At 38.4% G+C, this 13,837-nt stretch overlaps 1 protein-coding gene across 3 annotated transcripts in view; it reads left to right on the forward strand.

The window, feature by feature from the left end:
- The window catches only part of FAT1 (FAT atypical cadherin 1), a 170,293-nt gene that overhangs the window by 117,058 nt on the left and 39,398 nt on the right, over positions 1 to 13,837 (forward strand). For all 3 annotated transcript variants that reach the window (XM_069095620.1, XM_069095638.1, XM_069095628.1), the window contains exons 8-11: positions 2,283 to 2,558; positions 2,657 to 2,867; positions 7,314 to 11,381; positions 12,223 to 12,419. In XM_069095620.1, coding sequence (XP_068951721.1) covers positions 2,283 to 2,558; positions 2,657 to 2,867; positions 7,314 to 11,381; positions 12,223 to 12,419 — 4,752 coding nt within the window. The remainder of the gene's footprint in view (positions 1 to 2,282; positions 2,559 to 2,656; positions 2,868 to 7,313; positions 11,382 to 12,222; positions 12,420 to 13,837) is intronic.

The raw sequence follows: 13,837 nt of genomic DNA on the forward strand, positions 1-13,837 counted from the left end.
TGAAATACTAAGGAAAAGACAGGTACTTAATAAATAATTACTGGAAATTATTTTTTGCCTTTAACATACATGATTTTAGAATTTATTTTAAATTCTTAAGTGTTATTTAAAAATATATATTCTTAGGGGGCAACTAAGTGGCACAGTGAATAGAGCCCTGGAGTCAGGAGGACCTCAGTTCAAATTTGGATGCAGACACTTAACACTAGCCATGTGACCTTGGGCAAGTCACTTAACCCCAATTGCCTTGCCTTCCCCCTCCAGAAAAAAAAAAAACACATATTCTTAGGACAAAAATGTCTATGACGAAATGTATTTCTTATTTCATGATGGGAGTCATTGGAAAAAAACAATTTGATTCACAACCAACTTTTCTGGAGCACATTGTTCTATTAAGAAAGGTATCTATATTCGAAATGTAATAATTACTAGTAAAAATATTTTATGTGAATGGATGTTTGCTTAAACATTTTTCTACATTTGAATTCTAACTATCCAATCTAGATTCATGTATTTCACTTACAAAACCCCCATGATCATTCTGCTTTTACTGAGAAAATGGGTGCTTGTAATGTGATTCTTTCTATGATATTATTTGAGCTGATTTCATTAGCAAATATGTTTCTTGTTTCCTTGCCCCATGTACCTCCTCACTCTACAAATAATTTCCCATCTCCAGAGTTAAATGCTTCCCTTAATTTAGCATAAGGCTACATGCGCAGCATTGGTTCCCCACCAGCTGGTTTTGTTTTTAAAAGAATTTTTCCCCCCATGGCTTCATTAGCTTTTAAGGTTATCGCCACAATTAGTTTAGTTTAATTACGAAAACTTGTAAAAAATCTGTTTGGATTCCTTTTATAAAACCATCAGTTCATTGTAGAGATTAGACTGTCGTTTTAATTTGTGATTAAAAATAGAATCAGGGACTGAAAAATAAGTGACCTGTTTTTCAAAAACACATTCAAATGCTAAAACTTGTTGTATCAAGGTTTGTGATTTATTCTAAAAGAGGGCAGCATGGTATATAGTAGACTTGGTATCAGAATTTGAATCATGCTCACTTGGGCCCTTCATTTTCCCCCCTCTGCAGTGGGGGTAGCAACACTTGCATTCCTTTCTTCCTAGAATTGTTGTGAAGAGTGACCTTTGCTCACCTTAAAGCACAATATGAATATGAATTATATACTCATTCAGGTTTGATTTTTGTTATAGTAGCTTGGTTGTTGACAAAAAAACATTGGCCCTTCTGTCTTTAAAACTCCCTATAGTTAACTATAGGTTTCTATAAATATTGAGGGGGAGATTTTAAAAATTTGACTATACCTGTGATTTCATTCATCTAGGGAGCTCCCAGTGAGGAAACTCCCTCCACCAATGCAGATAAATTCCTCTTCTGCAACCCTAGAGAGTTGCCTGTGATCCTGACAGATTAAGTGATTTCCCTAGGATGACACAATCAGTAATTATCTCATGTAGAAGCTGAACTCAAATTTTCCTAATTCTCAAGCTACCTCTAATATATGACTTTACCTCTCACATGGAAAAATTAAACTCAGTTATACACATGTAGTTATTTCAGATTTTTTTCTTCTGCCATCTAATTGAATTTTTTGGCATTTGTGCAGGAACATCTCACATGTTTTATTTGTATTCATAAGAAAAATGATTTTGTTGCTTAAATTTTATTTTTCCTTATTTTTAAATTTACTTTTTTTTTTTTAATTTTTAGCATTCATTTTAAAAAATTTTGAGTTTGGGACCTGGCTAGGTGGCACAGTGAATACAGCACCAGCCCTGGAGTCAGGAGGACCTGAGTTCAAATCTGGCCTCAGACACTTAATACTTACTAGCTGTGTGATCTTGGGCAAGTCACTTAACCCCAATTGCCCTGCTTTCCCTGCTCCAAAAAGCAAAAACAAAACAAAAAAAAAATTTGGGTTCCAAATTCTTTACTTCTAGCACCCTTCCCCTCCCATTGAAAAGGAAAGCAGCGTGACATCAATTATACAGCAAAGTCATGCAAAACACTTCCATATTAGCCATGTTTTAAAAAAAAAGGCAAGAAAAATAAAGAATTTGAAAAAATGCTTTCGCCTTCACCCAGAATTCATCAGTTCTCTCCCTGGAGATGGATGGCAGTTTTCATCCTAGGTCTTTTGCAATTGTCTTGTAGAGTTGACCTTGTTAGAATATTACTGTTACTGTCTGATGTTCTCCTGGTTCTCCCCCTTATTCTTTAACCATGATAGCTTTACTCATCAGTGTTCATATTTAAATTCCAGGTGCTCATCAAAGTGATAGATACAAATGACCACCGCCCTCAGTTTTCAAAGTCAAAATATGAAGTCCTCATTCCAGAAGACACAATGCCCGACACAGAGATTTTGCAGATCAGCGCTACGGACAAGGATGAAAAAAACAAACTGATCTATACTTTGCAGAGTAGTACTGACCCCCTAAGCCTCAAGAAATTCCGGCTCGATCCTGCGACGGGCTCTCTTTATACGACTGAGAAGCTTGATCACGAGGCTGCCCACCAGCATATCCTCACCGTGATGGTGAGTCTCCATGCTCTTTCTCCCATCTCCTGGTACAGACTGTATCTGTCATTATGACATCCCAAACAACTTCGGTAATGCCATGCTGATTATTTTAGGTGCGAGACCAAGACGTGCCCGTCAAGCGCAGCTTTGCCAGAGTGATCGTCAACGTCAGTGACATGAATGACCATGCCCCTTGGTTCACCAGCTCCTCCTACCAAGGGCGGGTTTATGAGTCGGCTGCGGTGGGATCTGTGGTATTACAGGTTACAGCCCTGGACAAGGATAAAGGAGAAAATGCAGAAGTTTTATATTCTATTGAATCAGGTATTTTACAGTGATCTAAAGATTTCTGTTGTACTTAAGTCCATCGGATACCCCCTACTGTTCTAAATTTACTGCCACTTGATGAAAAGTGTTTAAATCACAGATTTGCATTTATCTTTGCTACAGATTGAACCCATTTTCATCAACCTACTTTCTCTCTACCTTTCAAGGAGAGTTTGTTTCTTGTTTTCTTAACCCTTTCAGAAGAAAAAATAATGTAAGAATCTGTACTCTTTAACATATAATTTTCCCTTTGAGGGTATTAAATTTGGACAAAGCAGATTTGTCCAACAAAAGATTTTGAGATTGATAGCATGCTATTTCCTCCATGCCTAGACCTCCCAGAAACCATCAGGGTCTGAATATCATGCTAGGAGTTAGATGGTGATAACGCTGATTAGATTGTGAGCTTTTTGGGGTCAGGGCTACTTGGCACAGTGTCTGGCACATAGTAAGTATTTCATTACTATTTTTTTGATTGACCAGGAAAGGGAGCATGATTTAAGGATGGAAATTTCTTAGCACAGTAGATCAGATGGGTGCATAAGCAAGTTCAGGAAAGGCAGGAAAGCAGTCGAATATACTCAGGGGATAGTTCAGGCAAGAAATTAAGTCTGGTAAGGTGGGCGATGCAAGGAGGGTAAGGAGTCTGGAGTCTGGAAGGTCCGAGTGGCCACTGAGAAAGGTCAGTGACCACTGTCAGTGAGGAAGAATGTGTGCTCTCTCCCTGATGGGTATGGGTGGTCCTGGGCCACCAAGTTTCTCATAATAATAACAGACACCTAGACAAGGTGTCCCAAAAGCCTTAGTGCAGCTTTAAGCTTTTAATGGCTTAAAGTCGCCTACCTGATAGTGAGCTCCCTTCAGAGTCAAGAAATCTTGGGTTCAAATCATGCCCCAGACGTATGTTGACTGGGTGGTCCTGGGCAAGTAACCTGACCTCTCAGTGCCTCAGGTAACTGAAGACAATAAATAATAGAGCTGAATTGGTATCAGAATTGGTAGAGGGCATTAAGTTCGTTACACTAATGAAATCATAGGCCCAGTTCCATCCCATATTGCTTTAAGCATTGCAAAGCCCTTTGAAGACATCTTATTTGAAACCCAATAATGGGACTTCGGCTGCATTCTTTTCCGCAGTTGATATATTGTAAAGAGTTATTTAACTGTTTTATTATCGTTACACTGTTGTTGAATAGTATAGCCAGTGACCATGATGTTTGTTTAAAATCTAGAAGATTTGGGAATTTTTCATTTATCTCTTTATTTATTTATTAAGAAAGAGAGAGAAGAGAGATGATTAAAGCCTGTGGAAGAAGAGGTTTTTTCCAGTTTCTTAAAACGTGGTGCAGGGGCTCAGAGCCTTTTTAGCTACACTGGCATTGGGAGTTCAGGGTGTTACTTGCAGGTGAATCTTGCCTCTAATTTGAGACAGGGACAGAGATGGGAGTTACCTAGCTTTGATTAACAGGATAAAATCCACATTCTAGGACTCATTAGAGATTTCTTTGAATTTCTGTTTTCATGCTAGTTCTGCTTTCCAAGCACTGTGAGAAGATGAAGAAAATACCGAGAAAACATACTTTCCTTGGGAAGTTTGTTTCCCTCAGGGCCACTCTTTAAGTTAACACTATCTGGTTACTTTATTTCTACTCATTTTGGAGCTTGTGAATTAGAGAGTTCCCCCTCCCTAATCATTCTTCCTTTTACCGTGATGGTAGAATATTGGGGTCTCTTTTTCTGTACCTTCCTTCTAAGTCACACCTGTCCATATTTTGTATTTATGCTTTTTCCCTCTACATCTAAGGACTAATTGAGACAGAGAACCCTACCTGCAGATCATGTAGTCAAAATCTAAGTACATGGGAGTCAGGGATCATAACGATCCTTATCTGTATTAATTTTGGGGAGTGGGGGACTTTATTACTTAATCTGTTTAAAGACCAATTCTTGTTTATATTCTCAAACACTCAAAATAGAAGATATTACTCCTAAGAAGGGTAATAGTGGTGCCTTTAATGGAACTTTTAAATTTTATTATACTTTAGAATCAGTACCTTTGAGTTGAGACAAGTTGGCTTCAAAGCCTTCCAGAAATGTAGCACCTAGACCAAAGTCTAGGACCAGCATTCCTCTGGTGCATTCCTTAGCATTCCAGTAGAATAATTTGGACACAAACACAAACAGTCTGAATTTTTGTAGGAGTAAATGTTAAACTTTTCCTTGGCTTTGTTTTTGCATAATTGTTAACAACTGGGAGGTTCAAATATGATGGTTGGTGCCGAAACATATGGCAAGCACATTCTTTAGATGTTTGCAATGGCTGATAGGATTAGTAATCTCATATTCTAAGACTGGAACTGTGTTCAAAGTCACAGTTTAATAGAAAAAGATAATAAATCAACAACCTACTCATGCATAATTGGAACATCTTTTCAGAAAAAGCCATTGTTATAGATTTGATGATAGAAAAGTTATTTTCATAGTCCTACACAGTTACTTTTTAGGAAGCAGCTGCTATTTAAATTGTAGCTCAAATTTTAGTATATATCTGTTGGCAACATTTGTATGGCAAAATCTATTTTATTCCATTCACATAAAGGATTTATTCATAACCACCCACTTCTGATAACACATCTTGTGGCAGTCATTAATTTTCAGAAGATAAGTCTTAATAATAATAGTTGGCATTTATTTAGCATTCTAATTTTTTCAAAGAATTTTACGTACATGATCTCATTTACTCTTATACTCATTATACAGGGGAGAAAAGTAGGGTGAGAAGGGTCATGCTGATGTTTCAATATATCACATAATTAGTATCAGAAGAGAATTTGAATCTGGGTCTCGGTTCCAGCATGTTTTTCAATAAATGACACTATTTCTCCTCAAGGATGTGGTCTTTGAAAAGGTGACAGTAGAAGGGCCAGATGTTTGAACTAATTCAAGGGGAATCTTAGGATCATAGACCAAGAACTAGAGGAAACCTTAGAGCTCATTTCCAAGAAACTTTAATATTTTTTTGTGTCCTGGACACCTTTTGGCAGTTTGGTGAAACCTGTGGAATCCTTCTCAGAACAAGGTTTTTAAAGGCATAATGTTAAATACAGATAATTACAAAGGAAATTAATTACATTGAAATAATTATCAATTTAAAAAAAATACAAGTTCACAGATCCAAAGTTAAGCATCCCTGATCTAGTCTAACCTTGTTTCATAGTTGAGAAAATTGACCAAGTGACTTTCCCGGTATCATACTTAGAATACTCACCATAGTACTATTTGAGCTCAGGTCCTTAGAGCCCAGCGTTCTTTGGACTGTATAACATTGATCCTTGGGGGAAGAAACACTTATCCAAAGGACATTTTCACAACTGGTTGAATTGTCACTGGAGACATGTAAAAACATCTTTTCTCCTGTGACTGATTTTATTTGTTTTGTTTAAATAAGGTAGATGTTGTTTAAGTCAGTACTTTAGAACTGTTTTCATTTTCAACATTGGCACATCTTTGCAGCATCTTGCCTAGAGAGATATACTGTAAATATCACTAAATCTCTCTTTTTTATATCAGGTTTCTTTATGAAAATGTAATTACATTAAATACAGTCAAGGTTAAAACATTCCAGTTAACAATATAATCAGTCAGTAAATCAATACATTTATTGAGTGCTTACCACATTCCTAGCACAAATAAGATTGGCAGATTAAATTTAGATAAGCATCCTGTCTTAAATTGTTGGGTCACAGAATCTATTCCTTCCAACTGCTATAACTAAAGTGTATTCAGTGATGTTAAAGATAATAATATAATACAACTGTATATAAGGAATAGTACAGTTAACTTGTTATCCTAAGAAGTTTTGGGTTATAAATATAAATAGACTCAGTAATGGTTTACATTAATTATTGAATAGCTCAGTACTGGATTTGGGAAAATAGGGATAATTTAGATAGAATACTTCCTAACCAGTGGTAGTCACCAGCAATAGAACATGGAACTCGATCTGCCATCATTTTGGCCCAGTATAGTACTTTGTATATTGTTATGTTAGCAGTTTATGAAGAAAGTATGGAAAATGTTCCTGACATTTTAAAGTGAACTTTGAGTAGATTTTCTATAGATTAAAAATTAAGCAAGAAAACTTCCTTTCCAATAATGAGTTCTTTTCATCGTCATCTGTCCGTTTGGTTTTTAAATATGTATTCCAGGTGCCTGTGTCTCTGCTTGTCTTATCTTTTCAATCTTTATTCTTTGCTCCATTAAATTATAAACTTCTTCAAAATGAGTGGAAACTTTTTCTCTTGACTTTCTTTGTATCTGCAGCATTAGCACAATGCCTACCACATAGTATGTGCTCACTAAAAGCTTCTTGACTGATTGATCTTTGCCCCTTTTTCTCTAAGATATACATGTAGTAATTTTTTTTTCCTTTTTTTTTTGCAGGAAATATTGGGAATTCTTTTACTATAGATCCTATCTTAGGTTCTATAAAGACTGCCAAAGAGCTTGACCAGAGTAACCAAGGAGAATATGATTTGATGGTGAAAGCTACAGACAAAGGGAATCCTCCAATGAGTGAAATAACTTCTGTGCACATCTTTGTCACCATCTCTGATAATGCCATCCCCAGGTTTGCCTCTAAAGAATACTCTGCTGAAATCAGTGAAAGTGCTTCCATTGGTAGCTTTATTGGGATAGTCAGTGCACACAGTCAGTCATCTGTGGTGTATGAAATAAAAGATGGAAACATAGGTGATGCCTTTGACATCAACCCCAACTCAGGAGTTATCATTACTCAAAGAGCTCTGGATTTTGAAACTCTCCCCTTTTACACCCTGATAGTGCAAGGAACAAACATGGCTGGTTTGTCTGCTAATACAACAGTTTGGGTGCATCTTCAGGATGAGAATGACAACATGCCCGTCTTCATGCAGGCAGAATACACAGGACTCATTAGTGAATCTGCTTCAATCAATAGTGTGGTCTTGACAGATAAAAATGTTCCATTGGTCATTCGAGCTACAGATGCAGATAAGGAATCCAATGCTATGCTTGTTTATCAGATTGTTGAACATTCTGCCCACAGATATTTTGCCATTGACTCCAGCACGGGTGCCATTCGAACCGTGCTCAGTTTGGATTACGAGGAGGCACACATTTTCCGATTTACCGTGCAAGTCCATGACATGGGAACGCCACGTTTATTTGCAGAATATGCAGCCAACGTGACGATACATGTAATCGACATTAATGATTGCCCTCCTCTGTTCTCCAAAACATTATATGAAGCATCGGTTTTGGTGCCAACGTACAAAGGAGTAAAAGTCATCACAGTAAATGCTACAGATGCTGACTCAGCAGCTTTTTCACAGTTAATGTATTCCATTCCTGAAGGCAACATTGGTGAGAAGTTTCTAATCAATCCTAAGACTGGTACCATAACCATACAAAACACCACCCAGTTAAGAAGTAGATACGAGTTGACAGTCAGGGCTTCTGATGGCAGGTTTACAAGCCACACCTCTATAAAAATCAGTGTGAAAGAAAGCAAAGAAAGTCAGCTAAAGTTTACCCAGAATTCCTACTCTGCAACAGTGAAGGAGAATTCCACGGAGGCCAGAACCATCGCCGTTATCACTGCCATTGGCAATCAGATAAATAAGCCATTGTTTTATCATATCCTCAACCCCGACAGCAGATTTAAAATAAGCCACACATCAGGAGTGCTTTCCACCACAGGCATACCATTTGACCGTGAGCAGCAAGAGGCTTTCGATGTGGTTGTAGAAGTGACAGAGGAACATAAGCCCTCAGTGGTGGCCCACGTTGTGGTGAAGGTCACTGTGGAAGACCAAAATGATAACGCCCCCGTGTTTGTCAACCTTCCTTACTATGCTGTTGTCAAAGTCGATGCGGAGGTGGGCCACATCATCCGCTCTGTGACTGCTGTTGACAAAGATATCGGAAGAAATGGGGAAGTTCACTATTACCTTAAGGAACATCATGAACACTTTCAAATCGGGCCTTCCGGTGAAATCTCCTTGAAAAAGAAATTTGAGCCAGACACCTTAAATAAGGAATATCTCATCACCATAGTAGCAAAAGATGGTGGTGACCCAGCTTTCTCTGCTGAAGTCATTGTGCCAATTACAGTTATGAACAAAGCCATGCCTGTTTTTGAAAAGGCTTTCTATAGTGCTGAAATCCCTGAGAACATCCAGTTGCATAGCCCAGTTGTCCACGTGCAAGCCAACAGCCCAGAAGGGCTGAAGGTCTTTTACAGCATTACAGATGGGGATCCATTTAGTCAGTTTACTATCAACTTCAATACTGGAGTCATCAATGTCATAGCTCCTTTGGATTTTGAATCTCACCCTGCATATAAATTAAGCATCCGAGCAACCGACTCCTTGACTGGGGTTCATGCTGAGGTGTTTGTTGACATAATAGTTGAAGATGTCAACGATAACCCTCCTGTCTTTGCCCAGCAGTCATATACCACAACCCTGTCTGAGGCAGCCGTGATTGGAACGTCTCTTGTTCAGGTTCAGGCTACAGATTTAGATTCTGCACCCAACAGAGGGATTTCTTATCACTTGTTTGGGAACCATAGCAAGAGCCCTGACCATTTTCACATAGATAGCAGCAGTGGCCTCATTTCATTGGTGAGAACGCTGGACTATGAGGAGATTCAGCAGCACAAGCTGCTGGTAAGGGCTATTGATAGTGGCATGCCCCCATTGAGTAGTGATGTGATTGTGACAGTGCATGTCACTGATCTCAATGATAACCCACCATTATTTGACCAGCTCCTCTATGAAGCTAAAATAAGTGAGCAAGCCCCCCATGGACATTTTGTGACCTGTGTGAAAGCCCATGATGCAGATAGTTCAGACACTGACAAACTGGAATACTCCATTCTGTCAGGTAATGAGCATAAGAATTTTGCAATTGATAGCAAGACGGGCATAATCACCCTCTCAAACGTGCGCCGACAGATGCTAAAGCCATTTTACAATATTAATGTTTCTGTGTCTGATGGAGTCTTCAGGAGCTCAGCCCACATTGAGATTATTGTAATCCAAGCCAATTTGCATAGTCCCATTTTCATGCAAAATGAATATGAGGTCGAACTGGCTGAAAATGCGCCTTTGCAGACTCTGGTGATTGAAGTCAGAGCGACTGATGAGGATTCTGGAATTTATGGCCAAATTACTTACCATATTGTAAATGACTTTGCCAAAGACAGATTTTACACAAATGAGAGAGGACAGATATTTACCTCTGAAAAGCTTGACCGTGAAACTGCAGGAGAAAAGGTAATTGCAATTCGACTGATGGCCAAGGATACTGGAGGAAAGGTTGCATTCTGTACTGTCAACGTGATCCTTACAGATGATAATGATAACGCTCCTCAATTCCGAGCAACCGAGTACAAAGTGAACGTTGGCTCTGATGCCCCAAAAGGCACATCTGTCATAAAAGTGCTTGCTTCAGATGCTGATGAGGGATCCAATGCAGACATCACATACTCTATAGAAGCAGATTCTGAAAGTGTCCAGGAGAATTTAGAAATCAACAAACTATTTGGAATAATTACAACAAAAGAGAGCCTGGTTGGCTTAGAAAATGAAGTTTTCACTTTCTTTGTGAGAGCAGTGGATGGTGGGTCTCCCCCAAAAGAATCTGTTGTTCCAGTTTATGTGAAAATCCTCCCACCAGAAACCCCCCTTCCCAAATTTTCAGAGCCTTTTTATACCTACACGGTCTCAGAAGACCTGCCTATTGGAACTGAAATAGATATTATCAGAGTAGATCATAGACAGCCTGTGTTATACAGCTTAACCAAAGGAAATACACCTGAGAGCAATGGGGGTGAGTTCTTTGTCATTGACAGACACAGTGGGAAATTGAAACTAGAGAAGAGTCTTGATCATGAGACTACAAAATGGTACCAGTTTTCAGTGGTAGCCCAAAGCACCCACGAAGACTCTGAAGTAGTATCTTCTGTAGACATCAGCATTCAGGTGAAAGATGCTAACGATAATAGTCCAGTCTTAGAGTCCAATCCGTATGAAGCATTTATTGTTGAAAACCTACCAGGGGGAAGTAAAGTCATCCAAGTCAAGGCAATTGATCTTGATTCGGGAACCAACGGCCAAGTCCTATATAGTTTAGATCAGTCACAAGGCTTGGATGTCATTGAATCTTTTGCTATAGATATGGAAACTGGATGGATTACTACTCTTAAGGAACTTGATCATGAAAAGAGAGACAAGTATCACATCACAGTGGTTGCATCTGATTATGGGGAGAAAGTTCAGCTGTCTTCCACAGCAGTTGTGGAAATTTCTGTAACTGATGTGAATGACAATCCGCCACGCTTCACTGCAGAGATTTACAAAGGGACTGTGAGTGAAGATGACCCACCTGGCGGTGTAATTGCTATACTGAGCACCACAGATGCTGATACTGAAGAGATTAATAGACAAGTGACATACTATATAACAGGTAAGAAAATAAAAAAGAAACATAATTGTTTAAAAGATGTAGTCATCAACTTTTTTTTTTTTGCTTTTTTGGAGGGCAGTTGGGGTTAAGTGACTTGACCAAGGTCACATGACTAATTTTTGTGTGTGTGTTAAGTGTCTGAGGCCGGATCCGAACCCAGGTCCTCTTGACTGCTGGGCCGGTGTTCTATTCACTGTGACACCTAGCCACCCCAATGTAGTCAACTTTTACAAAGCCAATGAATCATAGTTTTCAGGAATCAGAAATTCTGGAGAAACAAATTACACATAAATGGGCAGTGAAGAGAAGGTTTTAGTTGTAAAGTGCAGTACAAGTAGTTGGAAAGAACACCTTTTAAATTCTATTTCATATTCCATTATGATATTTTTATTGCCAGTTACAGGACTCAAATTTGTTTTATTAGATTGCGTTTCATTTTTTATTACTCCCCACATTTCAATGAAACATGTACTTATCCTGTAATGAATGATATGATGATTTTTAATAGCAAAATTGCAGATGTATGGAAGCTTAAATGTATCTTTGGTAGTATTTGTACTTCCTTTTTGGGTACTGCAGTACGTATTAAAAGCATTGCTTTAACGTGGACCCCAATTACCTAGCAGAGCGTCTGACACTTAATAGACACTTAAATAAATGCATATCGATTGATTAATGCTGCATTTATTTTTTGACACCAGGGTTAAAAAAATTACTTTGTTTTCATTTACAAAAATATCTTCAACTCTTTAAAGAAAATAGACTCAGTACCTTCTGTATGATTAATTTTATATGTTATTTCAGCTAATTTAACGATATAATTTCCCTCTCGACAATATAGGAGGAGATCCATTAGGACAATTTGCAGTTGAAAATATACAAAATGAATGGAAAGTCTATGTGAAGAAACCTCTAGATAGGGAAAAAAAGGACAGCTACCTTCTCACCATCACTGCAACAGATGGCACTTTTTCTTCAAAAGCCATAGTGGAAGTGAAAGTTCTCGATGCAAATGACAACAGCCCCATTTGTGAAAAGGTATGAAATTTAACCAATAGATACTTTCAGTATCTATCTAAAAGTGAATTTTATGCTTAGTCCTTAAATTAGAAAAGTATGAAGCAGCAGCTGTTTCTTATAATGTGCCGACCCTTCCAAAGAAATAGTTGGTTCTTCTTTCTATTATAATCAAAAATAAATTAAACCTATTTAGTAAAATTTCATTGAATAATTCATCTGAGAAGATAGCAGATGTCATGCCAATTTACCATCTTTAGTTTTGAGCACCAGGTTATGGGTCTGGCTTCCTGAAGAGTTAATTATTTGCCCTTAGACATATCTTCCACTGAAATATTCCATGTACATCATGGAATGGAAGTGATCCTGGGTTCTCAAAGTCTACACTAGTATGTGTCAGCTCTGGCAGGTCTCTTTAAGTGAAAGCATCTGGGTCATTGAGATAGATGACAGACCTTTCCTCTGAAGATCGCCCCACTTGAGATGTTATCTACCTAAGAGTTCACTGCTTGGTGAATTCTTTTTCAACCCAGGAACTTGGGAAGACCAATGAGCTGAAGTGGTAGAAGGATTAGAACCTTTATTGGTGGAGAGACTACTTACCCATCCTTGTTGAAAGCATGACCTTTTAAAAGTATTGTGGAACTAAGTCTAGGACTTAGGTTAGCAGAGTTAGCATCACAGATTTTATTTTTTTTTTAAATTTCATTTCAGTAGAGAAGGTAGACATCACAGGTAGCTTCAGAACTGCTTCTGTAACATGTTCTTTAGCTTTGAAAAATGGTCATCACCATGTCAGAGCCTTGAGGACCTTGGAGGTGATCCAATCCAATCCCTGGATTTTACAGAGAAGGAACTGCAGTCCCAGAGAATAAAAATAGCATGCCTTAATGGGTGGGGAACCCGTAGCCTAGAGTCACGTGTGGCCTTTTGACTGAGTCCAAGTTTTACAGAAAAAATCCTTTGATTAAGAGGATTTGTTCTGTGAAGTTTGGATTCAGTCAAAGGGCTGCAGCTGAGGATCTAGACAGCCACATGTAGCCTCGGGTCTGCAGGTTCCCACCCCTGCCCTAAGATGAAGACATTATTTTTTGTTTGTTTTTGGGGGGGTTTTGTTTTGTTTTTGTTTTTGCTTTTTGGAGGGGGGAAGGTAGGGCAGTTGGAGTTAAGTGACTTGCCCAAGGTGACATGGCTAGTTTTTGTGTTGAGTGTCTGAGACTGGATTTGAACTTGTTTCCTCTTGACTCCAGGGACAACATTCTATTCGCTGTGCCACCTAGCTGCCCTGAAGCCATTATTTTTTGATAATGTCAGAACTTCAACCCAGCACCCCACACTGGTAATGGAGGCCAGACACCACAACCATATTTGATCTTATAAACTATACAACAGAGCTTTACTAAGTATATTTATCTGTGTGAAGGAGAATCAAGTAAAGC

The sequence above is a fragment of the Petaurus breviceps genome, unplaced genomic scaffold (genome assembly GCF_028583685.1).
Source record: "Petaurus breviceps papuanus isolate PSGF00001 unplaced genomic scaffold, PetGlider_PUasm1.0 126, whole genome shotgun sequence".
Taxonomy (NCBI): Eukaryota; Metazoa; Chordata; class Mammalia; order Diprotodontia; family Petauridae; genus Petaurus; species Petaurus breviceps.